Source organism: Oncorhynchus kisutch, linkage group LG29, assembly GCF_002021735.2.
Source record: "Oncorhynchus kisutch isolate 150728-3 linkage group LG29, Okis_V2, whole genome shotgun sequence".
Classification (NCBI taxonomy): Eukaryota; Metazoa; Chordata; class Actinopteri; order Salmoniformes; family Salmonidae; genus Oncorhynchus; species Oncorhynchus kisutch.
In genome coordinates, this window is record NC_034202.2 from 2,837,881 (window position 1) to 2,864,769 (window position 26,889).

Here is a 26,889-nt window from a genome sequence, read left to right on the forward strand (position 1 = left end):
TACCTGGTGTCTCTCCAGAAGGGCCTCAGCCCCGGTCACATCTTTGGCCAGTTCCTCTGAGGAGACCAAGCTTCGGATCCCGTTAATCCAGGACATCAGGTCCCTGAAGTCGGAGAGGAAGCGCTGCAGGTCGTGGGAGTTGCCCAGCTTGTCCTTGCGCTGGTCGGCACGCGCCACTAGGCTGCTCCAGGCCGTGTTGAGCTCTGTGCACTTCTCCTGGATGTCGTCCACAGCCTCTGGGTGGGACTGGATCAGACGCTCCGCCGTCTCCCCCAGAGACTTCACCTGGAGCAGGAAGGCAAAGACCCACTAAGGATTATTACATTCTTCAACCTTTTTTTAGTCCCTGTGTGTTTGGCTGGTCCTGCTCTTACTGAGACGCAGTATCTTCTTGAAGAAGGACGATCGACACAGTAGATAAATGCATGCGTTTCTGCTCACCTCATCTTCAAGACTTTGATCAATACTGACGATCCACTGATCTAAATGGCAAGTGAAAGTGTGTGTGTGTGTTTCCGCTCACCTTGTCTCCCAAGGCGGCCAGGTCTCTCTCAAAGCCCTCATGTTTGCGCTGCAGAGCCTGAACGCTAGCCAGGTCGTGGCCGTAGTTGTCGGTGTTCAGGGCCTGGTTCTTCTCCTCGATCCACTCCTTGGTCTCATCCGCATCCCTGAGGAAAACAAGCAGCCATTTAGTTTTTCATTTCACACCAGCCATTTTGTTCAGTGTGTTAAACTATTAATGTCCACCAACTTTCTCCTTGAGGTGATCTTGGTCTTCATCAGGAACCTACATGGGCTAATACATGTGTCACCTTAAACACACTTCTGCATCTGTTTGAACATAGTGTGTATGTGCACTTCATATGCCTTCTGTGGACGTGTGCTGTGTGTACCTGTGGAACCTCTGCACCTCATGGGCACTCCCCAGCATGTTGCTCCTCTCCTCAGCCAGCTGCTGCAGGGACCTCCAGCGGTTGTTCAGCTCCTACAAACACACCCCCAGACACCGTTATCATCCAATCAGAGCTAAACAGAGCTTCTCCAGGATCCAATAACTCCCATGAGGCCTTTGCCAAGGTTTCTTGAACCCAGTGCTCCAATTTAGCCGATTTAAATTGAGAGAATGTTTTAATTCATTGATTAATGACTTATTTTCAGGGAATTATTTGATATATAGACTCTTGGTTGCATATCCTTCCAGGTTGGGATAAATTCCATTTCAACTCAATGAATCAAAACAAAATGACTTAATTTTTTAGATGAACTTGAAAACTTCTCTGAATTGACTGAGTTACAATGGAGTTACAATGGAATGGAGCCCAATACTGGTAATCTTGAACAATGAGGGTCTTAAACTGATATCAGTTGTGAATATAAATTGTGAATCAGTAAAGTGCTCATTGATTCAGGTTGTGCTCCATGTGTGTTTGACAGACAGACTGGTGGTAAAGGAGGCTGTTGGATAAAAGGGGTTGGTAACGAGGAACATGGAAAGTCAGACTGGGAGATGGATGAATGTCAATGACGATACACAGGATGTAGAAACAATGGAGAAAGAAATGACAAAATGCTAGGGAAACAAAATATGGTGTTGAGGCATATTTCAACGCCATCCTTCATTTAGAAAACAAATAACAATGGTTAAAGGAGAGGAGGATGAGACAAATGAAAACAGGAATGAGGGACAAGGCCATTCAATGACATGATGAGAACAAAAATACAACGTAAAGACTGTAGACACGGACAGAGTCCAGACCGATGATGGACAAGACAATGGAACCACAGGATGACCACGTTGGAGGGGTTAGTCTCCAGAACGAACAGGATGCAGGTATGAGGCCAGCCAGGAGGACATAAATGCGAGGGAGGAGGGGGCGGGATTTGGGGGGGGGGCTAGTCTTTAAAAACCTTACCTTGATAGTATTAAAGTTAGCCGTCGTTTGAACAGCCAAGCGTACATTCTACAATCAAAGGTGGAAAAAAAAATCAGAGCAGAAAGAAGGGAGGATAGGAAAGGGGGGGGGGGGCAAAAACACCACACCAGTCAAAAGAGGAACCATATTAGCACCGCAGGGGGTAAAGACAGACCATGTCTTTACACTGTTGCCCAAAAGACAGCCGGCACCATCAACATGGCGATAGAAGACCAGCAGGCCCCAAACCACCACCATTACCGTACATGCAGTGGAGACAGAGACTTAAGCGCTGACTAAGTTACTACAGCTCAAGGCAAAAGTGAATAATATTGGGTTTATGTGTAGCTATAGCTAAATCAATGTGTCAACATGTGTCTGCTATGTGTTTTCATATAATACTGTCTTCTAGCTAAATCCATCTATGGATGTGTGTGTCTGCTATGTGTTTTCATATAATACTGTCTTCTAGCTAAATCCATCTATGGATGTGTGTGTCTGCTATGTGTTTTCATATAATACTGTCTTCTAGCTAAATCCATCTATGGATGTGTCAACATGTGTCTGCTATGTGTTTTCACCTGTTTTAGCTGTAATGAGAACGTTTTTAAATAGGTCAAAATTACCTTAACACATTTTTGTTTACCCATACCTTATAAACAGGTAGCTAGAGTAAACAAGTAAACAGGTTCACTAGAGTAGCTAGTGAACAGTAGAGTACTTCTAAATATAGAGTAGAATATATTGAATGGTGAGTGGTAAGTGGCAGGTCTACCATTCATTTCTTTATCGCTGGTTTGTTAACAAGTACGTCTTCCATCAACTGATACAAGGTCCTATGTACAAGGCTGAATTACTGGGCATGAATCCAAGATTCAGGTTCATTTAAATATTTTTGACAGGCTACATGCTGTCCAATCTTTTATGGAGGAAAAAAAAAAGACATGGTCACACTAAAAGGATATAGTTTGGGAGACAAAATGCTTTGTTTGGCTATCCATGAGACTAAGTTGATTGGTCAAGACTTTCTTACCTTCCATGGTGAAGCATTTTTGGAATCGGTATCATCCTGTTGGAACAAAGAGGGGAATTTGGGTTATGTGACAGAAATAAACATTCTAGATACATTATACTGTTAATGAAATCAAAATGTATTGAAACTCAGAAGTCGTCTTTACCTTGCCAGGAACGGAACCCACCATTACTTGTTCCTGGAGTAAAAAATAAAAGTTAAGTTAAAAATGTTTTACACTGGCATCCCTGGAAAGTGAATACCTTTGCAATATTTCAAACAATGTCAAATCCTTCACACAAATACTCACGTAAAAACAATTGCTTCATAGGCTTTCATCTTTGACAAATGAAACATGACATATCTCTGCATTAGCGGGCTACATTACCTGAGCTTGGACCATGTTTGCCTCCTCTGCCATTAGGCCCTCAGACTCCAGCTCAGATGCCACCTTGTTGATGTCCCTCAGACGAGACTCGTTGGCCTTCAGGTCCTGGTGGACACGCAAGGAGAAGAAAGACCGTCACTACACAACTCACACACATTTTATTCACCAAGGTACTGGTCGAGATGGGTATGGTATAAACGAAGAAGGACTGCAGCACGTCACATTCCCATGTGTTCTAGCATGCACACATTATTAAATGGCTCTGCAACCGGAATATGGAAGCTAATTGGAGTCAAATCAAAATTGTATTTGTCACGTGCGCCGAATACAACAGGTAGACCTTACAGTGACATGCTGACTGGCACACCCTTAACACCTATTCTTCTTAAAGCTGCACTGTTGGTTAAGAAAGTATTTACTCAAATAAACAAAAACAAAATATTAAAGAGCAACAATAAAATAACAATAGCAAGGCTCAATACAGGGGGTACCGGTAGAGAGTCAATGTGCAGGGGGCAATGGTTAGTCGAGGTAATTTAGGTAATATGTACACTACCGTTCAAAAGTTTGGGATCACTTAGAAATGTTCTTGTTTTTGAAAGAAAAGCAACTTTGTCAATTAAAATAACATCAAATTGATCAGAAACACATGTACATTGTTAATGTTGTAAATTACTATTGTAGCTGGAAACAGCTACTCCAAGTTTATCATTTTAAAAGGCTAATTCATCATTAGAAAACACTTTTGCAATTATGTTAGCACAGCTGAAAACTGTTGTCCTGATTAAAGAAGCAATAAAACTGTCCTTCCTCAGACTATTTGAGTATCTGGAGCATCAGCATTTGTGGGTTTGATTACAGGCTCAAAATGGCCAGAAACAAAAGACCTTTCTTCTGAAGCTCAGTCTATTCTTGTTCTGAGAAATGAAGGCTATTCCAGGCGAGAAAATTCCAAGAAACTGAAGATCTCGTACAACGCTGTGTACTACTCACAGAACAGAACAGCACAAACTGACCCTAACCAGAATAGAAAGAGTGGAAGGCCTCGGGGCACAACTGAGCAAGAGGACAAGTACATTAGTGTCTAGTTTGAGAAACAGACTCCTCACAAGTCCTCAACTGGCAGCTTCATTAAATAGTACCCGTGGAGTGAACTTCCTCACCTCAACTTTAGGTACCGATATGTATTGTGATTCTGTATGTATCACAATTCTATATTTATTGTGATTTCGATACTACTACAGAGGGAAAAGAGCCATGAGACAACGAGTTTTGATCAGTCAAAATGAAAACATGTTGGCTCACCAAGATTGAGGCCAAGCCATAGAAATACCAGAGTTTTGACAGCCGACTAGTGCAAGCTGATATTACCTATCTAGCAGAGAATCGATACTTAGAATATATCGTCAAAAATATTATTGCGGGGGCGTCCCGGGTGGCGCAGTGATCTAGGGCTGTACCACCAGAGACTCTGGGTTCGAGCCCAGGCTCTGTCGCAGCCGGGAGGTCCATGGGGCGACGCACAATTGGCATAGCGTCGTCCCGGGTTAGGGAGGGTTTGGCCGGTAGGGAAATCCTTGTCTCATCGCGCACTAGCGACTCCTGTGGCGGACCGGGCGCAGTGCACGCTAACCAAGGTCGCCAGGTGCACAGTGTTTCCTCCGACACATTGGTGCGGCTGGCTTCCAGGTTGGATGCGCGCTGTGTTAAGAAGCAGTGCGGCTTGGTTGGGTTGCGTTTCGGAGGATGCATGGCTTTCGACCTTCGTCTCTCCCGAGCCCGTACGGGAGTTGTAGCGATGAGACAAGATAGTAACTACTAACAATTGGATACCACCAAATTGGGGAGAAAAAGGGGGTAAAACCTATATTATTGCGATACTCTACTGTATTGATTTTCCCCCTCATCACTACTAAAGCCTAAAAGGATGAAGTACAGTAAGTCAGCTAGTGCCCTCTCCTACTCCCAGCAGCCACCGTGTGTGCAGGGTACCTTCTGGAAGTCGTCAAACTTCTTCTGCAGCACCTCCACCTGCTCCAGGTCGGAGCCCACCTCCTCGTTGGTGAGGGCTCCCTCCTTCTCGTTGATCCACTGCTGCAGTTCGTTAGCCTCGCGGAACAGCATGAACTTCTTGCAGCTCTTTTCTAGCATGTCCTTGCGTTTCTCGCCCAGCTCCAGGAGAGTGCCGTACCTAAAATGACAGGATGGAGATTTTAGAATCCCCTTTGTGTAGAGCGAGAGAGCGAGCACTGGAACCAGTCACAAGGACCACGACATTGAAATGGGTATTGATTGAGGGACTGGCAGGAATGGCAATGGCTGCGTTGCTCGTGGGAATGCATGGTGGCTTCACAAACATGACACCTAGAGGGACACTCTGGTCCTACTCACAGTTCCTCCACCTGCTTCATGCGTACAGACACACTGTACGCCTCCTTTGCGCCCGGCCTACTCAGTCACAAACATGACATGCGCAGGCAGGCAGTTAGGGAGGGAAACAGAGAAACAGACAGAGAGAAATGCAAGGCCGTTAGTGACAGAAAAGTTTAAGCTACTGGCTCACTGGACTGTAATGATAAGGAAGAGACTAAAGGGAGACTAAAATTTGAGGGAGGGGGAGAGAGAGACTGGGACATTGAAGAGGTTAATTGTTAATTAGCTAGGCTAAGATAGGAACATACATTTGTTAAAAACAGTTAATTAAACCAGTCGGGTCAACAGGTTACATTCTAAGTTAGAGGTAAAAAGGTGGTAAAGAACCACAGGACTGAAGATGAGTACTGGGGCATGTAAGAGCAGAAGTCAGAAATCAGTGGGAAAGGGAGGGTAAGTTGGAAGTGGGTTAGGTAGGAGGAGGCCCTTACTGGTTCTCGATCTGGTCCTGGCGGAGGCCGATGCTGCCCTGCTCGTCCAGCAGGTTCTCCCGGGAAGAGGACTGGGTGGGGTCTAGCTTCTTGACGTAGGCCGCTGGCACAAAGCCCTGGCGGTCGTTCACCTCCACCTTCCACCAGTCCTTCAGCAGGCGAGAGAGGTCAGGAGAGAAGACACACAAGACAAACATGTTATTTTTGTCCCCCATAAGGGATGAACATGCATCCCATTCAGTTCATACTATCTTGGTTATGCCTATCAAATTATTTCTGGTCTACATCAAGTGCCTGATCATGGGTATGGGCTAGCAGCAGTTATTTGTGGACCTGGCCCTGCTTGGAGCAAGGCTTTTGTTCATTACGCTAAGATGGTAACTTTCTTTTATTATACAAGTTGTGTGTGTGTGCACACACACACACACACACACACACACACACACACACACACACACACACACACACACACACACACACACACACACACACACACACACACACACACACACACACCTTGTTGGTACTGTTGAGCAGGGTGAGGATGTCTCCCTTCTTCATGGTGACCTCACGGGGGCTCTTCTCCTGGTAGTCATAGAGGGCCAGCACCAGCTCCTTGCCAGTCTCATCATCGGTGGGCGCAACTTGTTGCTGCAGGTGGAAAGGAAACAAGTGTTAAAGGTGCAATCTAGACAATAGCAACATGAAAATATCCATTTGTGTCTATAACAGACCAGGAGTAGTAAAGAAATGATTGATTTGTTGGTACTCTGGTTCTCAGATGTTTGCAAAGATGGAAAAATAGTTGAATTGTTCATGTTAGCTAGCTAGTTTAGGCATTTATAAAAGTTGTAAAATGGTGCACATTCATTTCACGATAAGACTAAAGATGCAATGTGGGTTCCAGACTTACCCTGCAGGATTGGGCCTGCTCCTTCAAAGCCTGGATGCTGGTGCCATAAGCACTCAGGTCAGACATCAGGGCTTCGTGCTTCTTCAGCAGGGCCTCAGCCGAATCCTCATCCTTGCCGTAGTCGGGACTGCCCACGATGGGCTCTTTCTCCCTCATCCACGACTCTGCCTCGTTGGCGTCGGCAAAGTACTGCTGTGCCTGCAGTGAGTCCTCCAGGTCCTGCCTGCGCTGCCCGGCCTTGCCTTTCAGGGTGTCCCAGCGGCCGTTCAGCTCCCCCAGCTTCACCTTAACCTCCTCCCCAGCAAAGTGGCCTGGTGGGGACCACAGGGAGAGGGGGGTTGTTTATTTGCAGCGCCTTAAGAAAGTATTCACACCCCTAGACCTTTTCCACATTTTGTTGTGTTACAAAGTGGGATTAAAATGGATTGATAATTTTTTGTCAACGACTACACAAGACTCTCAAAGTGCAATAAAAATTAACATTTGTCAAACATTTATGAAAAATAAAACATTTATTAGATAAGTATTCACAGTGTTGAGTCAATACCTTCTGGGTAAATTTCTAAAAGAGCTTAACACACCTGGATTGTACAACATTTGCCCATTAATCTTTTCAAAATTCTTCAAGCTCTGTTAAATTGGTTGTTGATCATTGTTAGACAACCCTTTTCAGGTCTTGTCAGGTCTTGTCATTGGTGGCAACCCACCTGTTTAGCAAACAAATAATAATACATCTTTGAGTCAATAAAGCCGCATACAAACATGGTCTCTTTTTTGCCATCTTGAGTAAGGCAGCTCCAAAATGCAGGTGTTTCAGCTTAGCTCAGTGCTTTCTGTGGTGGTGGGGCAGCCAGTGGGAAATATTGAGTGTAGGGGTTGGTTCTCTAGTTGTGCCACTCATGAGGACAATACATCACCACAAAATCTACTGGGAGAGCTTGAAAATTCAAGCCCCTTGGGTGCTGCCTGCCATCAATTTACATTAGAAGTGCCCATCCAAGAAGGCTTAAGGTCATTGGCCACAGATCAAATTATGTCATATCTACAGTAGTTTTGATTGGACTGATCATGTTAACAGTATACTTTCAAAAGCTTAGCTAGCAAGCTAGACACACAGTCATCATGAATCAAATCGGTGCTCATCAGCCATTACACATTAACATTACACAATAAGTTGGAAATCACAAATTCAACAGTGAGTGGTGTGTAAGGAATCAGTGGCGAACTGGAAGCATTGCAAAGCAATCACTAGCCTGCTATTCCGTGGATTGGGTCTGTGGTCCAATTCTGGGTTTAAGGGTATCTATTCCAAGCTTAAAAAGGATAAACATTCCCACGCAACACCATGGGCCAGAAACAGATGAATACATTGGCCATGCTGTCAATTCAGCATGACTTCTGCCGTGTTCTAAACGACTGGAAATTCGGAGCTCCGACTGGGGAAAAAAATATATATAATTCATCCAACTCAGAATTCGAAGTCGGGAACTCTGGCCTCTTTCCAGAGCTCCGACCTGAAGATCACTGACGTCATGATTCAACCCCCCCCCCCCCGAGTTCCCAGTTGTCTTGAAAGCACCATGAATCCAGAGAATTCCAGACCATGACAAAATGTGAAGGACCATCCACGCCACCTTCCTGTTCAAGTGGGGAGTCCAAAAATGTACTGTATGGTGCAGCATGAATGATGTAATATGCCAGGGAGATATGTGTACTGTAGCTGAGAAAGTAATACTAAGTGTATGTTGTGTAGTAAGCTGTTAGTTGCCCATGTGCTTCACTATTCGTGTTTTGTCCCTTTCCCCCTCAAATACAGTACAGATCCAAAGTTTGGAGACACCTCCTCATTCAAGGGTTTTTCTTTATTTGTACTATTTTCTACATTGTAGAATAATAGTGAAGACATCACAACTATTAAATACCACATATGGGATCATGTAGTAACCAAAACAGTGTTAAATAAATCAAAATATATTTTAGGTTCTCAAAGTAGCCACCCTTTGCCTTGATGACAGCTTTGCACACTCTTGGCATTCTCTCAACCAGCTTCACCTGGAATGCTTTTCCAACAGTCTTGAAGGAGTTACCACATATGCTGAGCACTTGTTGGCTACTTTTCCTTCACTCAGCAGTCCAACTCATCCCAAACCATCTAAACTGGGTTGAGGTCAGGTGATTGTGGAGACCGGGTCATCTGATGCAGCACTCCATCATTCTCCTTCTTGGTCAAATAGCCCTTACACAGCCTGGAGGTGTGTTGGGTCATTGTCATGTTGAAAAACAAATGATAGTCCCACTAAGCCCAAACCAGACGGGATGACATATCGCTGAAGAATGCTCTGGTAGCCATGCTCATTAAGTGTGCCTTGAATTCTAAATAAAACTCTAACAGTGTCACCAGCAAAGCACCCCCACACCACCTCCTCCATGCTTCACGGTGGGAACCACACATGCAGAGATAATCTGTTCACCTTTTCTGCGTCTCACAAAGACACAGCGGCTAGAACCAAAAATCTCTCTGTAAGAATCTCTGTTCTTATCTTGTGTCTGTTCTTGGGCTGTAAACACAACCCCCACCTGTGGACGTCGGGCCCTCACACCACCCTCATGGAGTCCGTTTCTGACCGTTTGAACAGACACAAACACATTTGTGGCCTGCTGGAGGTCATTTTGCAGGGCTCTGGCAGTGCTCCTCCTGCTCCTCCTTGCACAAAGGCGGAGGTAGCGGTCCTGCTGCTGGGTTGTTGCCCTCCTACGGCCTCCTCCACGTCTCCTGATGTACTGGCCTGTCTCCTGGTAGCGCCTCCATGCTCTGGACACTACGCTGACAGACACAGCAAACCTTCTTGCCACAGCTCGCATTGATGTTCCATCCTGGATGAGCTGCACTACCTGAGCCACTTGTGTGGGTTGTAGACTCCGTCTCATGCTTCCACTAGTGTGAAAGCACCGCCAGCATTCAAAAGTGACCAAAACATCAGCCAGGAAGCATAGGAACTGAGAAGTGGTCTGTGGTCACCACCTGCAGAACCACTCCTTTATTGGGGGTGTCTTGCTAATTGCCTATAATTTCCACCTGTTGTCTATTCCATTTGCACAACAGCATGTGAAATGTATTGTCAATCAGTGTTGCTTCCTAAGTGGACAGTTTGATTTCACAGAAGTGTGATTGACTTGGAGTTACATTGTGTTGTTTAAGTGTTCCATTTATTTTTTTGAGCAGTATATATATATATATATATATATATATATATATTAGTAAAATGAAAAGAAATACCCTGTAATGAGTAGGTGTGTCCAGACTTTTGACTGGTACTGTAGTTATATAGACTGTCCTAGCACGCTCATTAATATGTCTTAATCGAAATTAGGGACTCCTTATCTGTTCATTGTCCCCTTATGCCATAGCTTGTACATCTCAAATTGTCAGTAGAAACCATATTTGTTTAAGTAAGTCAGGCATAAGCTATGTTTTTTTTAAGGCAATAAATGAAGTTGAATGAAAGGCTCTGCTGATAGCCAGGTGTAGCAGTGGTAAGGATTCACTGCATGGTGCTGAAAAGAAAGCTCTGCTGTTGGGACAGCTTTATGTAGACTAACATTTTGTGGGCACCGTTTGTCACTGTTATAGTGCCATTAATGTATTGTTTAGTGGCTTTGCTGGCATGCTTCTAAAAAATGTTTTTTTTTTGTTTGCCAGACCAACATTTACATGGTAAAAATCACCACTGCTTGCCATAGATTTTCAAGACGATTTAAGTCAAAACTGTAACTCGGGTCACTCAGGAACATTCACTGTCTTCTTGGTAAGCAACTCCAGTGTAGATTTGCCCTTGTGTTTTAGGTTTTTGTCCTGCTAAAAGGCAAATTCATCTCCCAGTGTCTCCATGAAAGCAGACTGAACCAGGTTCTCCTCCAGGACTTTGCTGGTGCTTTGTTCTGCTCAGCTTCTTTTTTATCCTGAAAAACTCCTCAGTCCTTACCAATTACAAGCATACCCATAACATTATACTGCCACCACTATGCTTAAAAATATAAAAAGTGGTACTCCGTAATGTTTTGTATTGGATTTTCCCCAAACCTAACAAATGTTTGGCTGTAACTTTAGTGCCTTGTTGCAAACAGGATACCTTTTTTTGGACAGGCTTCCTTCGTTTCACACTGTCATTTAGGTTAGTATTGTGGAGTAACTACAATGTTGTTGATCCATCCTGTTTTCTCCTGTCACAGCCATTAAACTAACTGTTTTAAAGTCACCATTGGCCTCATGGTGAAAGGGTTTGGACAATTCATTTCAATTCAGTCAATTCAGGAAGTAAACTATAATTAACTGAATTGAAATTGACCCAAACCTGCTAGATAGTGAAAAAAGGTGACAGTAGGGCCTATGCACATTTGTACGAAACAACTCACCTTCCTCCACCATAGCCTCTCCTTTCTGGGTGACGGCCTTGATGCGGGGCTCATGGCCGGCGATCTCCGCCTGCAGGGCCTGGTGCTTCTTCAGCAAGTTCTGGACGCCGATCAGGTCTTTTCCCCGGTTGGTGGAGGCGGCGATGGGCTCCTTCTCCCGGACCCAGGTTTCCTCGTCCTCCACGTCCCTGAAGAGCTGCTGCAGCCGCAGGGAGTCTGACAGCTTCTGCTTGCGGGCGGCCATGGGGTCGCGGAGGGCATCGTAGCGCGCCACCAGCGCCTCCTGCTTGCGCTTGATGTTGTCGCCGTCAAAGTGACCGGCTTCCTGGAACTGACGCGCCTGAATGGTGATGCCATCGATGCGGTCCTGGAGAGAGAGGGAAAGTCAGTCAGTCAGCCAACTAACTGCCTAGTGGCAGTAAAGGCTTCCGATCTGAAACAGTTCATGCATATATTATGACTCTTTTGTTCGTTTTGGTCTTTGGCAAGGGTTTTCTCAGCTGTTCTTGCACACTAGATTTTTTCTTGAGGGATGCCGAAGTATGTAGCAGAAGGCTACATCCCATCGTCGGGGATTGTTCAACAGTAGGGATAATTCAATGAAGTGTGTTGACATTCAACGATAGACTAATCGTTCTCATGCAAATGTTTTTAATTGAGAAATACTTTACCATCATGGCTGTAAAATTGTGCAGCAAAGATCTCCTCTCCAAAAACGTCAATGAATGAGACGTTGTGGCGTCTCAAGACGAAGAAACAGTACTATTGACGCTTTTTCTCGTTTTTAAAGTGAAGGTCATTTTAAGGGAGTTTGCGAGCACACTAGTTCAGTCCGCCTAGGTGTCAGCCGAACCAAATCATGCCGACACCTTAAGTCAGTCAGCCAGTCTTACCTTACCTAGTCTTACCAGCCAGACCACATAAGTCAACACTACTATTTGAATGCCTGAATATTATAGACCATGATGTCACTGCAACCAGGCTATGGAGGCTACTTGGAGTGGTAGCTCCCATGCATAGAATCAGAGTTTATTTGTGTCTGTCAATCAAAGACACCGCCAGGCATGGATGGGATTCTTATGAGGAGATACACTGTCTAGCAGCTGGTCCCAGAGGTAAATGCAACCGTGTCTAAGTAGTTAACTTTTTGGGTCTGAAAACATTGGAGCTGGAGGCTACTGGTGATGTTCTCCAGTTACCTGGTAGCTGTCAGTCAGTTATCTTGTGGTGATATGGAAGTCACTGAGCGCGTTCGAGCAGATCAAAACTGTGGTGCATTGTGGGTAAATTGTGACTTACTGACCTACAAATGATAATAAGTAGTTATATATGATGCAAGGTCGACTTGTAGATCAGTCAGCAGTTGCCTGCACTGTCGACTGCAATGTCAAACAAGCCCTTTACCTGGTGGGCAGCCACGTCAGCCTCCAGCAGGGCGTGCTTCTTCTGCAGGTTCTGGACGCTGGTCAGATCTTTGCCGTAGTCATCTGAAGCCAGGTGGCCCTCGACCTCATACAGCCACAGCTCAATGTCCTCCACGTTTCTGTTGAACTGCTGCTGCTGGTTGGCCTCGCGCAGCTTGATGCCTGGGGAGAGGAGAGCATGGTGAGGAGAGGTTTAGGAATGGTTGAAATTAAGATAGAAATACCCTTCCTCCTTAAAAAAGGTTCAGAGGTTTGGTTTCAAATCTTGGGGCGCCAAAATGACCTTGTCTATTAACTAACAGCTAGTCACAGTATAAGATAACAAAAGCACCTTCACTTTGAAATGTTACTCTCCAATAGATGTGGTCGTCCAAAATAATGTAAATCCCATGGAAATGTGTGTGGGAAAGATCCAAATCTCCTCATTGCCCCCCAGAAAAATGTGCCTACATATAGGCTATTGTTAATATGTGTATTTCACACTATGAGATAACAATCGGAGTATAATGCTTGTATGGATGTCAACCCCAATACATGTTCATGTCATCATCACCAATCAACTGCATTAGTTAAAAGCGACTTACCACCACCACCGATTTCTCTAAGCTAGCTATGGGAAAGAGGGATGCCTAGTCAGTTGCACAACAATGCATTCAACCAAAAATGGGTCTTCTGCATCTAACCCAACCACTCTGAATCAGAGAGGTGCGGGGGGCTGCCTTAAATCGACATCCACGTCACCGGCACCCGGGGGGAGCAGTTGTTAAAGGAGGTTAACTGCCTTGCTCAAATGAAGATTACACCTTGCCAGCTCGGGGATTCAAACCAGTAAACTTTTGGTTACTGGCCGAACACTTAAGAGCTTAGCTACCTATGCTACCAGCTATACGAACGAGTGTTAGCATTTAGCAGGCACTTCTTCTAAACCTGAAAAGTGACTAGTTCTAAAATGTTATGCAGAAAAACCAGCCAAATATATCCAAACCAGATTTTAGTAACCACATTGTGGGCCTGTTACACGGGATCAAGCACGACAGATTTGACGAATAACCACATTGTGGGCCTGTTACAAGGGATCAAGCACGACAGATTTGACGAATAACCACTTTGTTAGATCAGACTTGTTGAATGTGCACCAATCTGGCGCCCTTCATATATCCTCCACGATCTGCATTCCATTGACCTTCTTACCGCATCTATTCACTAGCATTGCCGCCATTTTGTACTACTTCCACTTGCTATAATAATATAATAATAGCCACACACTTCATCTGAACTTCCTCTCCTCCACTCTCGTCGTCTCACCTTTGAGTTCGGTGGCCTCCAGCAGCTTCTTCCACTGGGAGCTGACCTCGTCCATGCGTACAGACACCTCGTCGGCGGCGTAGTGCTTCCCATCTAGGAGCTCCTGCCCAGACTTCTGCAGAGCATCGATGCGGCTCTGGTTGGCTGACAGCTCCGCCTCGAAGGCCTGGTGCTTCTGGACCTTGCCCTGTAGGTTGGACGGGTCCTGGGGACAACAGAGAGATGGTGTAAGGAACATGTTGCTATTATGCCAGAGTACTGTGAATAAGAATCTGTGTGGTTCACGGTGGTACTGCATCCTAATGGGTTCTCGTAGCAGTCTAGGAGAAAGCCATGTTGAGCATTGAAACCCCATTATAAAGTAACTAGCTAAAGTATACCACTATAAAGTAGCTGGTTCCAACCGTACCTTGTAGGCTTCGTCGGTGGCCGTCTTCATCTTCTCATTGATCCAGCTCTTGAGTTCGTCCGAGTCACGGAAGAACTGCTGCAGGTGGAAGGAGTCCTCCAGAGCGGCGCGGCGGGACTGAGCACGCTCGTGCAGGGCGTTGCGGCGGCTCAGCAGCTACAGGGGGAAACACAGATGTGTATAAAATGTCATCCCTAACATCCAGAATATGATATAAACAGATAAGAGAGTGCAGCAAACATAGGACACATTCCGGTTCTTATCGTATTCATGTGTATGTGCAGAATGTTTCCTCTCTGTACTTACAGCATCTCTACGAGTAGCAACATCCTCCTTGGCATAGTGGTTGTTCTGGATCAGTTTGGTGGCAAATTCATCCAGGGCCTAAAGAGAAAGTGGTTAAGTTTAAGATTTGAGGAATGAAAGCGGATTCTAGATCTATGGTTATGGCTAGGACAGGTACTCACAGTGATCTTCTCCTCCTGGGCGCTGAGGGACTTCTCAAAGTCCTCGTGTTTCTTAAGCAAGGCCTCCACGCTGTCCAGAGAGTCACCAAGGTCCTCGTTCAGAAGGAAAGCCTGGATATACACAAAAAAGCATACTTACTTACTAGGATCACACACCCCACCATTTTGGAGAATAATTTTTGGGTGAGTATATTGTTTATTATTATTGTGTGTGGATGGAAATACCTCTTGTTTGCTCATCCAGTTGTCGACCTGCTCTGTGTCCCTGTAGAAGAGCTGCAGGTCCATGCACTGCTCATACTGCTGCCTGCGCACCTCCCACAGCTCCAGCAGAGACTCCTTCTCTTCAGTCAGGACACCCAGCTACACATAAAAATAAACAAGGTAAAAGGAGGTTCAATGAATCTGTGTGGAAATCCATGTTAAAAGTATGAAGCCAAAACCAAGGACAGAAACAACGGGAGACAGAAAGACCAGTCCTACCTTCTCCTTGACCTCCTCTAAGGCGTAGTGTCCGGTGTTGAGCAAGGCCTGACCGGCTTCGTCCGTGGCTTTGAAGCTGTCCTCATGGGCATCAATCTCACCCTAAGGACCCCACACACACACAGTAAACATCAGCAACATTGGAGGAAAAACGAGCATCACTGATTGAAGATCTGAGAAAATGTACTTTTCAACTGCTAAAATAAAGTTCATTCATTTTAGTGTGTTTCTGTACTTTGTGCTCCTGGTGGCGGTCGAGAAGAGCCTCGGCTCCGGCCACGTCGTTGGCCAACTCGTCAGCGTTGATCAGGGCCTTCATCTCCGTCACCCAGCTGGTCAGGTCACGGAAGTCTGCAGTGTAGCGCTGCAGCCTGCAGGGGGCCAAACACAGTCAGAGAGGTTTCTACATACTTTCAACTAAACTGAGCCAAATGGCTGATATAGGAGTTCTTGACCATGCTATTTTTGGGTGGTCGCTGTGTTGAGCACAGTGGTGTTACAATAACGGTATGGCAGTAAAGCTACAGTGTTCGCTGTTAGGGCAGCCAGAGTGGTATCAACCTGTAGGAGTCGTTGAGGTGGGCGTGGCGCTCGGCGGCCAGCGTGCGGATCTGCTCCCAGTTGGTGATGAGCTCGTCCCTCTTCAGGTGGATCTGGGAAGCGTTCTGGGGGTGGGTCTGCTGCAGACGTTCAGCCTCTCCGCCCAGAGTGTTGACCTTGTCCTCCAGGGCAGCCAGGTCTCTCTCCAGGCCCTCGTGCTTGCGCAGCAGGGCCTGAACGCTGGCCAGGTCCCGGCCAAAGTCATCGGACGCCATGAGTTGCTCCTTCTCCTTGATCCAGCTGATGGTCTCGTCCACATCCCTGGAAGCCACATAACACATACATCCAGTCAGAAATGAACATTTCTTGATTCACTCATTATTTTGTGGCTTCTCTATCACACAGACACCCACACCCAAACATACACAACAGTCCGTCCTGGACATACCTGTTGAAGCGCTGCACCTCGGCAGCTCCGAACAGCCTGCCCTGCCTCTGCTGCGCCAGGCCCTTGAGCCTCTGCCAGGCGGCGTTCACCTCCTCCTGCTTGCGGACGATGAGCTCCGCCTCGGGGTGGGACTCCTGGCTCAGCTTGCCCGCCAGCTGGTTCACCTCGTTCACACGCTCCTCGTGAGCCGCCAGGTCCGTCTGGAACTCCTCAAACTTCTTCTGGAGCACCTCCACATGCTCCAAGTCCTGGCCCAGCTCCTCTGAGGTGGCCATGGCCTCCTGTTAAACACGGCTTTGGATTAGGATAGGTTATCTAGCAGGATCCTGTACACATGGTTTAGGGAGGCTAATGTTTAGGATCGGTTGTCTTTCGGGTCCTATGACAATGGTCTCCTGTTGGACATGATTTAGGGTAAGGCAATGTTGTCTATTAGGGTCCTGTAGACATGGTTTAGGCCATGGCCTCCAGTAGATATATATGTGTGTGTGTGTATGTGTGTGTGTGTGACTACAGGTTGAGACACTGACCTTGTCACTAATCCAGTCCAGGGCATCCTCACACTCGCGCAGGTACTGCACCAGCTTCTGGGCCTGCAGCAGACGAACACCTTTCTCCTTGGTCTTCTGCAGCAGCAGGTCCCAAAGACGGTGCAGCTCCTCCAGACGAGTCTGTTGGGCAGAATGGGAGACCATTTGCACCACGGAATGGAAGCTGATCCAACACCAATAATCAGCCTCTCAGAGTAGGCGTGCTGATCTAGGATCAGGTCCCCTCTGTCAATATAACCTTATTCATTATGGGAAATCAGGGCCTGTATTCATAACGCATCTCACGGAAGGAGCGCTGACTTAGGATCAGGCCGCCCTGTCAAAGTGATCTTGTTCAATATGATCCAAAAGTTCAAATTGATCCTAAATCAGCACTCCTACTCGAGACGCTTTATGAATATGGCCCAGTACTTGCTGAGGTTGTAGTTTGAGACCAAGGTAAGTGCTTATCAATGGAACAAAATGTTCCTTTTAGCCACACAAATCATGCACTTTTCATGAACTATTCTTAAATATGGCATAACCACACAACAAACAGAACAGTGGATATGACAGAAGTGGAGTGGAACCTAAAAGTGAGAGAAACAGAAGAGCCAGGAGGTCGACAGCACTCAAGCACCTACTTTTATATACGCCGCCATATTGAAACTTGAGACTATGGGTCTCTGGAAAGTCCGGTAGGGCGTGAAGGACTGAACCAGACATGATTGGGTTAAAAGGGGTAGATTGTGTAGTTCCATCTTGGTTAAGCATATAGCTCAGCGGACTGTGTGTGTATGCGTGTCTTACGCGGATGGTTTCAGAGGCAAAGTGACCCTCGGAGGTCATGAGGTTGCCAGTCTCATCAAGCTTGATGATGGCTCCAGCGTTGGCCTGCACCTCCGCCTCGAAGGCCTGGTGTTTCTGGAGCTTGCCCTGGGGGGGAGGAGGCATGTTAGCGTGGCACAAAGACTAGTGGATAGGACAGACATACCTGGCCAAGGGTCACAGCAAAGAGGGTTTTATGACGTACTGATAATTCTGTGTGTGTGGTTTTATGGCCACGCTGTTTCGTTTTGAATGGCCACTGGCAAGCCTTAAAGCCAGTAAATTCACAACAAGTGGCTTGTGCATCATAAAGGTCAATCAAATCAGGATCTTTACTTCAGTATTCACTTTCTATGCCCTGCTTACAGCTCCACCCAAGTCATCATTTATTTTATTAGCCTCAACTGGCTTCCTATCCATCTGCACTGACCTGGAGGTTGGTGGGGTCCTTGTAGTTCTCATCGGAGGCGATCTGCAGCTTCTCCTGGATCCACTTCTCCAGCTCATCGGCATCGCGGCGGAAGAACTGGAAACGGTAGGAGTCCTCCAGCTTCTGCCGGCGCACACCCGACAGCTCCTTGAAGCGCCGGTAGCGATCCAACACCTGCTGCCGGCGCTCCTGGATGTCGTCGGCAGACTCCAGCACTTTCACCCCACTGGTATCCATTCTCTGATGACAGAAATACAGGTGGAAATTAGGAAAGTTTTATAATATTACAGGAGTAGCCCATTGTTATCAATAGAAAATGGAATTACTGATGGGCTTTGCCTGTTCTAGTAATTATATTTCCGTTGTAGGCCAATCATCATTACTACTTTCTATTTGCAACAATGTTTCAGCTGGAACCTTTGTTTGCTAGTTGTCAACATTAATAGTTCCTACAATTGGGATGAGTGGATGAGAATGTTAAGATGGCTGCTGGCAAATGCATGAGTGTATGAACAAGATGGCTGCTACCATTTGTCCATCTCTTTGAATAGAACAAAAATAAAATGGTCCAACTGAGTCTGCAATGGTTACGCTAGCATGATCACATCGAGTATTACTTATTTTAAATTTACCCCTTTTTCACCCCAATTTCGTGGTATCAAATTGGTAGTTACAGTCTTGTCCCATCTCTGCAACTCCCGTACGGACTCATGAGAGGCGAAGGTCGAGAGCCGTGCGTCCTCAGAAACTCAACCCAGCCTGCTTCTTGACACAATGCCCGCTTAACCCGGAAGCCAGCCGCACCAACGTGTCGGAGGAAACACTGGTGATCATGTCAGCATGCACTGTGCCCGGGCCGCCACAGGAGTTACTAGAGCGCGATGGGACAAGAACATCCCTGCCAGCCAAACCCTCCCCTAACCCCGACGACGTTGGGCCAATTGTGCGCTGCCCCATGGGTCTCCCGGTCGCGGCCGGCTACAACAGAGCCTGGACCCGAACCAGGATCTCACAGCTAGCACTGCGCCACTCAGGAGGCCCACATTGAGTATTTCTACTTGCCCATCATCCGATTTCTCTTTAGGCTTTTAAAAACACAAGAGAGACACACAATACATGTGGAGGACTTCCAAAAGGACTTCCAAATATCACACAGTGCAGTTCATTCTTTTCTCTTTCCCTGGGAGCAAATATCACACAGTGCAGTTCATTCTTTTCTCTTTCCCTGGGGGCAATATCACACAGTGCAGTTCATTCTTTTCTCTTTCCCTGGGGGCAAATATCACAGTGCAGTTCATTCTTTTCTCTTTCCCTGGGGGCAATATCACACAGTGCAGTTCATTCTTTTCTCTTTCCCTGGGGGCAAATATCACACAGTGCAGTTCATTCTTTTCTCTTTCCCTGGGGGCAATATCACACAGTGCAGTTCATTCTTTTCTCTTTCCCTGGGGGCAATTGAACACAGTGCAGTTCATTCTTTTCTCTTTCCCTGGGGGCAATTGAACACAGTGCAGTTCATTCTTTTCTCTTTCCCTGGGGGCAATTGAACACAGTGCAGTTCATTCTTTTCTCTTTCCCTGGGGGCAATTGAACACAGTGCAGCATATTATGGGATCGCAACTCACCACACAAGAACGGATCTAGAGGAAATGCCATGTAACTTTGTGGAAGAGAACCAGACAAGGCTAACTATGCTATGAATTGACAAAAACTCCCCAGTGAAGTAGCCAGCTCCTCTCCAGTCAAGCAGCTAAGACGACAAGAATGTCATGGGGGGAGGGGAAAATAGCTCTGAACAAACAGAGACCAGGCTCCATGCACAATAGGACTGCGGCTGTCAGCCCACAGTGGCCCTCACACCCTGCCTATACACCCCAAACCAAACCCATCCAACCATACACCAGGGGAGAGTGGAGGCCTGTAGGGAGATGAGTAGGGTGAGGTCAGACAGGGTCAGTGTCACCCACCCTGTATTCTTGTCCCCCCAGCCTGGATAGCAGAGAGGGGCTGTTAGAGGACCACACTCTGGGTGGCTGTTACTCAGTCGCTGCAAGGCAGGCATACCCCAAATGCTTCCTCTCACACATGAATGAGAATGTGGGGGGGTGGGCTACACATATGGTGCTATTTAAGGAGTGTGTGTGTGTAACACCACAAATTCCTGAATTACCATCCAATGATTTAGGCCTTTGAGGCTGATGTAACAGTGAACTGTATCATCTACATTGCATTCAAAATGGCAAGTTGGACCATTTTCCATCACTGAATATTTTAAATAGACAACATTTTGTTTTAGCACGTGAGGCCTCCAACCATGAGAACGACTAAGATTTTCACACAAAAATATACAGTACCAGTCAAAAGTTGACACATCTTCTCATTCAAGGTCTTTAAAACTATTTTCTACATTGTAGAATAATAGCGAAGACATCAAAACTATGAAATAACACATGGAATCATGTAGTAAACAAAAAAAAGTTATTTAAAGTAGCCACCCTTTGCCTTGACAGCTTTGCACCCTCTTGGCATTCTCTCAACCAGCTTCATGACAGTCACCTGGAAGGCTTTTCCAACAGTCTTGAGGAAGTTCCCACACATGCTGAGCATTTGCATCTGCTATTCCTTCACTCTGCGGTTCAACTCATTCAACCCATCTCAATTGGGTTGAGGTCGGGTGATTGTGGATACCAGGCCATCTGATGCAGCACCATCACTCTCCTTCTTGGTCAAATAGCCCTTACACAGCCTGGGGGTGTGTTCGGTCAATGACTTGTTGAAAAACAAATGATAGTGGGACTAAGCCCAAACCAGACGGGATGGCGTATCGCTACAGAATGCTGTGGTAGCCATGCTGGTTAAGTGTGCCTTGATTTTTTTATTTTAATTTTGAATTCAAAAAAATCACTGACAGTGTCACCAGCAAAGCACCCCCACACCTCCTCCATGCTTCACAGTGGGAACCACACATGCGGAGATAATCCGTTCACCTACTCTGCGTCTCACAAAGAGACAGTGGTTGGAACCGAAAATCTTACATTTGGACCAAAAGGACAGATTTCCATTGGTCTAATGTCCATTGCTCGTGTTTCTTGGCCCAAGCAAGTCTCTTCTTCTTATTGATGTCCTTTAGTATTGGCTTCTTTGCAGAAATTCAACCATGAAAGCCTGATTCATGCAGTCTCCTCTGAACAGTTTACATTGAGATGTGTCTGTTACTTGAACTCTGTGAAGCATTTATTTGGGCTGGCAACTCTAATGAACTTATCCTCTGCAGCAGAGGTAACTCTGGGTCTTCGTTTCCTGTGGCGGTCCTCATGAGAGCCAGTTTCATCATAGCGCTTGATGCTTCTTGCGACTGCACTTGAAGAAACTTTCAAAGTTCTTCACATTTTCCGGATTGTCTGACCTTCGCGTCTTAAAGTAATGATGGACTGTCGTTTCTGCTTTTTTTTGCATAATATGGACTTGGTCTTTTACCAAATAGGACTATCTTCTGTATACCAACCCTACATTGTCACAACACAACTGATTGGATCAAACGCATTAGGAAGGAAAAAATATATACAAATGAACTTTTAAGAAGGCACACCTGTTAATTGAAATGCATTTCAGGTGACTATGTCATGAAGCTGGTTGAGAGAATGCCAAGAGTGTTCAAAGCTGTCATCAAGGCAAAGAGTGGCTACTTTGAAGAATATCAAATATATTTTGATTTTTTTTTTTTACTTCTAAGGGAAAGGGGGCAGTATTTTCACATCCGGATGAAAAGCATCCGGTTACTCAGGCAGAGAAGCTAGGATATGCATATAATTGGTAGATTTGGATAGAAAACACTCTGAAGTTTCTGAAACTGTTAAAATAATGTCTGAGTATAACATAACGGATTTGGCAGGCGAAACTCCGAGCACAAACCATCCAGGGGAGAAAAAAAATTGGGAGGTCATAGTATTTCCCAATGGTTTTCTATGTGAAGCCCTATTTAATAGGAACATGGCTTCCACTAGATGTCAACAGTCTTTAGTAATTGGTTGATGTTTTTCTTTTGAGAAATGAAGAAGCATGGCTGTTCTTTGTAAGTGTCACTCCATGTGGACTCTACTGTTTGGTGAGTGTGAACTGGAATGCGCTTCACGTTGTTTCTATCCGGTTTATCCCGTCTTAAATTTTATTGATTATTTTAGGATACCAGAGGTTGGATTAGGAACATTGTTTGAAATGTTTGGACCAAGTTTACAGGTAACTTATTAGATACTTTGTAGTCATGTTGGGCGAGTTGGAACCGGTGTATTTCTGAATCAAACGCGCCAAATAAAAATGGACATTTTGGGGATATAAAGAAGGACATTATCGAACGAAAGGACCATTTGTGATGTTTGAGACATTTTGGAATGCGTTACCATTGAAGATCTTCAAAAGGTAAGGCATTTATTATATCGTTATTTCTGACTTTTGTGTCGCCACCTGCCTGGTTGAAAATGATTTATGTGTTTGTATGCGGGGCGCTGTCCTCAGATAATCGCATGGTCTGCTTTCACCGTAAAGCCTTTTTGAAATTTTACACTGCGGCTGGATTAACAAGAAGCTAAGCTTTATTGTGATGTATTACACTTATATTTTCATGAATATTGATTTAGTTTGAATTTGGCGCTCTGCAATTTCACTAGATGTTGTCAAATCAATCCCGCTAAAGGGATCACTAACAGGTCAACACTTTTTACATCACTATTATTCTACAATGTACACATTTTTACTATTTAAGAAAAACCCTTGAATGAGTAGGTGTCTCAACTTTTGACTGGTAATCAAATTAAATCTATGTCGCCCCAGCCCTAAATCTGGAGTCTTTCTCAGGGCGGCGTTACCTACACTGTGGCTTATCAGGTCACTGTGACCTCTGATACACCCTGACCATGGTGGAGGGAGGCCAGTCCAGCTGAACACCATAGCTAGAAAACTCACAGCCCCTTCATCTCAGGTCAGGAATGTGTGAGCATGAGTCTCTCACCCAGTTCCAACAGACCATCTCATACCGCTTTCATACACTGGCTTAAGACATTGTCAAAATAAATTGTCTTAGCCATTTTACTTCCAACTTGTTCTCAAGTGCTTCCATAATTAAAGATACAGATATCCATGTCTGTTGTGAGACACCATAAGACAAATGTGATATGATGAAAATGAACAGAATTCAGTGAAAAGTGAATCCTAATTACTTTCAGTAAGGAGGGACAGAACATTGATCTGTCAGTGAACACCATGAGCAAAGGGGAACACACACAGAGAGAGACAAAGACAAAATATCACTGACAGTCAATCAGTCAAATGGGGACAGGGGACTGCTAGACCAGATGAGAGGCCCACTGTTAGAGCACAGCTCCCATTCAGACCGAGAGAAAGAGGGATGAGAAAGAGATGGAAGGTGAAAGAGTGAAATGGTCCCTATCTGACAGTAGGATTAGTGTTGTCAGCAGTATGGTGGCTTTCCATTCAGCAGATCCAGGAGACACTGCCTGGTCTGGTCCACAAAGGGGCTTAGGGGCTGGCTGGCTCTCCTCAACACGCAACAGACCAGGCCTGATTCCATTTCTCCCAAAACAACCTCAATCCTTCACACCATTAAGCTAACCCACGGAGGAGACACCACCAGCGCTAACGTAGGAAACTGGTGAGTGTTCTGAATAGCTCTTGGGATGGCCACTGCCATCGAAACAAACACAGCTACATAGAGATAGAAATGGCAGAAATAACGGACTAGACTAAGCTGATTACTAGCCTCTCTACATTAGCCCATTTTCTGTAAAAAGCAACCGACTAATTGATATCCCCCCTACATCCCCTAACACCAGTCCCAAAGTTATTGTAGAAGGAGTGACAACAATATCTGTAAAATTTGCTGCTTTGGTGTAAACTTGAAATCACACAACCTGCAAAGAGTTTGGCCTCTTTGACGAGTGGCTTAAAAGTAAATTGAATCTGTGTGCAGTTCCAGGTGTCAAGTAAATGGCTACATTACAGACCAAAATACATTTGGTAGTATTTATCAAATTACATGAATTAACTTGTGGAGGGAGGAGGCCATTTCATAGTACAGGTTGTATCTTCGACCGCCAGAAGGCCCTCTAGCACAGTGCTTCTGCAATAGCAGATAGCACTCGACTCCGAATGGTGTGAATGGTAGATAACACCAACCACCTCCATCTACCACCTCCCTCTCTATGACACTTTCCCTCCTTCACGCCCTCAATCACCTCCCACACACACACACACTACTAAACAGCAGAGCGGAAGACTTCCTAGAAGCTCCCTGTTTATGTAACCCTTGCTCTTTCTCCAACAAGCACATTCAATTTTCGTGTTAAGAGACTGAGAAACACCACACACAAATTCCATCCGCAAGGCGATAGGTCAGTCAAAGTCCAACCACCTGATTTCTAAACAGTGCAAGCAGCAATAAAAATAAAAACCGCTCCATGGTGGTTAAGACTTCTACCCAACAGTGTTTAGGACTGGCCTACTGTACACATACAGAGGTTGTTTCTTGAGGTAGTGGACCCACATCCTGTTGTGGTGAGGCCACTAAACACACTGTACTAGACCACATGAAGGATGGATCGTCTTGCTAACTATAGGCCTTGATAGCAGGAGAGATGTATGGGTTAAATACTGGCCCTGGTAGCTGGGTAAATTGCCACTTCAGTATCAAGTTCATAGGACATCTTTTGAAAAACAAAGACATTATGTCAGCACTCAAGCACAGGCCGGCACACTTGAAGCGTTATGTAATCTCAGCTGTTTCAAGGTTCTCTAGAAGACTCATCGTTCCCTCACGTCCCCCCCTTCAGTCATTTAGCAGAGGTGCATTCAACGTCTGTGTTTTTCAATGCAAATCAAATTTTATTTGTCACATGTGCCGAATACAACAGGTGTAGGTAGGCCTTAGAGTGAAATGCTTACAAGCCCTTAACTTCTTCGAGATAGGGGGCGCTCTTAATTTTTTGATAAAAAACGTTCCCGTTTTAAACAAGATATTTGGTCACGAAAAGATGCTCGACTATGCATGTAATTGACAGCTTTGGAAAGAAAAAACTCTGACGTTTCCAAAACTGCAAAGATATTATCTGTGAGTGCCCCAGAACTAATGCTACAGGCGAAACCAAGATGAAATTTCATACAGGAAATGGTCCAGATTTTGAATGCCCTGTGTTCCAATGTCTCCTTATATGGCTGTGAATGCGCCAGGAATGAGCTTGCACTTTCTGTCGTTTCCCCAAGGTGTCTGCAGCATTGTGACGTATTTGTAGGCATATCATTGGAAGATTGACCAAGAGACTACATTTACCAGGTGTCCGCCCGGTGTCCTCCGTCGAAATTATTGCGTAATCTCCAGGTCCATGCGCGTTACATTTTCTTCAGAAGAGAAACCAAACTGCCACGAATGATTTATCGTCGATAGATATGTGAAAAACACCTTGAGGATTGATTCTAAACAATGTTTGCCATGTTTCTGTCGATATTATGGAGTTAATTTGGAAAAATGCTATGCTAGGCTATCAATACTCTTACACAAATGCTTGTTTAGCTTTGGTTCAAAAGCATATTTTGAAAATCTGAGATGACAGTGTTGTTAACAAAAGGCTAAGCTTCAGAGCTAATATATTTATTTCATTTGCGATTTTCATGAATAGTTAACGTTGCGTTATGGTAATGAGCTTGAGGCTATAAATAGGATCCCGGATACGGGATTGCTCGTCGCAACAGGTTAACCAATGCAGTTAAGAAAATAGCGTTAAGAAAATATTCACTAAATTAACTAAAGTTAAAATAATAACAATAACGAGGCTATATACAGGGGGTACCGGTACCGAGTAAATGTGCAGGGGGACAGATTAGTCTAGGTAATTTGTACATTTGGGTAGGGGTAAAGTGACTATGCATAGATATTAAACAGTGAGAAGCAGCAGTGTAAAAACAATGCAAATACTTCGGATGGCAATTTGATTCATTGTTCAGCAGTCTTATGGCTTGGGGGTCGAAGCTGTTATAAGGAGCCTTTTGGACCGAGACTTGGTGCTCCGGTACCACTTGCCGAGCGGTAGCAGAGAGAATAGTCTGACTTGGGTGACTGAAGTCTGACACCTTTTAGTATAGAGATCGTACTGGGAGGAAGCTTAGCCCCAGTGATGTACTGGGCTGTACACACTACCCTACGCAGCGCCTTACGGTCAGATGCCAAAGAGTTGCCATACCAGGCGGTGATGCAACCAGTCAGAATGCTCTCGATGGTGCAGCTGTAGCACTGAGGATCTTGGGACCCATGCCAAATCTTTTCCGTCTCCTTGTGCCCTCTAAAGGACGGTCTTGGTGTGTTTGGAGTAGAGGTCGACCGATTACGATTTTTTTCCCACGCCGATGCCGATTATTGGAGGGCCAAAAAAGGCCGATGCCGATTATTGGAGGACCAAAAAAGGCCGATACCGATTAATCTACCATTTAAAAAAAATGTATTTGTAATAATGACAATT

The 26,889-nt window shown here is 45.3% G+C and overlaps 1 protein-coding gene across 6 annotated transcripts in view; it reads right to left on the bottom strand.

Annotated features, from left to right (window-relative positions):
• The window catches only part of LOC109873518 (spectrin alpha chain, non-erythrocytic 1), a 53,539-nt gene that overhangs the window by 12,257 nt on the left and 14,393 nt on the right, over window positions 1–26,889 (bottom strand). For 3 of the 6 annotated variants that reach the window (XM_031808960.1, XM_020465181.1, XM_031808962.1), the window contains exons 2-27: window positions 18,368–18,607; window positions 17,920–18,045; window positions 17,110–17,250; window positions 16,580–16,860; window positions 16,153–16,452; window positions 15,827–15,962; window positions 15,592–15,693; window positions 15,334–15,471; window positions 15,109–15,219; window positions 14,948–15,025; window positions 14,642–14,797; window positions 14,233–14,437; window positions 12,908–13,089; window positions 11,504–11,870; window positions 7,091–7,401; window positions 6,694–6,828; window positions 6,178–6,326; window positions 5,705–5,761; window positions 5,306–5,504; window positions 3,314–3,418; window positions 3,092–3,124; window positions 2,947–2,982; window positions 1,914–1,961; window positions 894–985; window positions 524–668; window positions 4–285 (exon numbers count right to left, since the gene is read on the bottom strand). In XM_031808960.1, the coding sequence (XP_031664820.1) occupies window positions 4–285; window positions 524–668; window positions 894–985; window positions 1,914–1,961; window positions 2,947–2,982; window positions 3,092–3,124; window positions 3,314–3,418; window positions 5,306–5,504; window positions 5,705–5,761; window positions 6,178–6,326; window positions 6,694–6,828; window positions 7,091–7,401; window positions 11,504–11,870; window positions 12,908–13,089; window positions 14,233–14,437; window positions 14,642–14,797; window positions 14,948–15,025; window positions 15,109–15,219; window positions 15,334–15,471; window positions 15,592–15,693; window positions 15,827–15,962; window positions 16,153–16,452; window positions 16,580–16,860; window positions 17,110–17,250; window positions 17,920–18,045; window positions 18,368–18,607 (4,155 nt within the window). The remainder of the gene's footprint in view (window positions 1–3; window positions 286–523; window positions 669–893; window positions 986–1,913; window positions 1,962–2,946; window positions 2,983–3,091; window positions 3,125–3,313; window positions 3,419–5,305; window positions 5,505–5,704; window positions 5,762–6,177; window positions 6,327–6,693; window positions 6,829–7,090; window positions 7,402–11,503; window positions 11,871–12,907; window positions 13,090–14,232; window positions 14,438–14,641; window positions 14,798–14,947; window positions 15,026–15,108; window positions 15,220–15,333; window positions 15,472–15,591; window positions 15,694–15,826; window positions 15,963–16,152; window positions 16,453–16,579; window positions 16,861–17,109; window positions 17,251–17,919; window positions 18,046–18,367; window positions 18,608–26,889) is intronic. The other 3 variants (XM_020465178.2, XM_020465176.2, XM_031808961.1) reach the window with 2 other exon arrangements.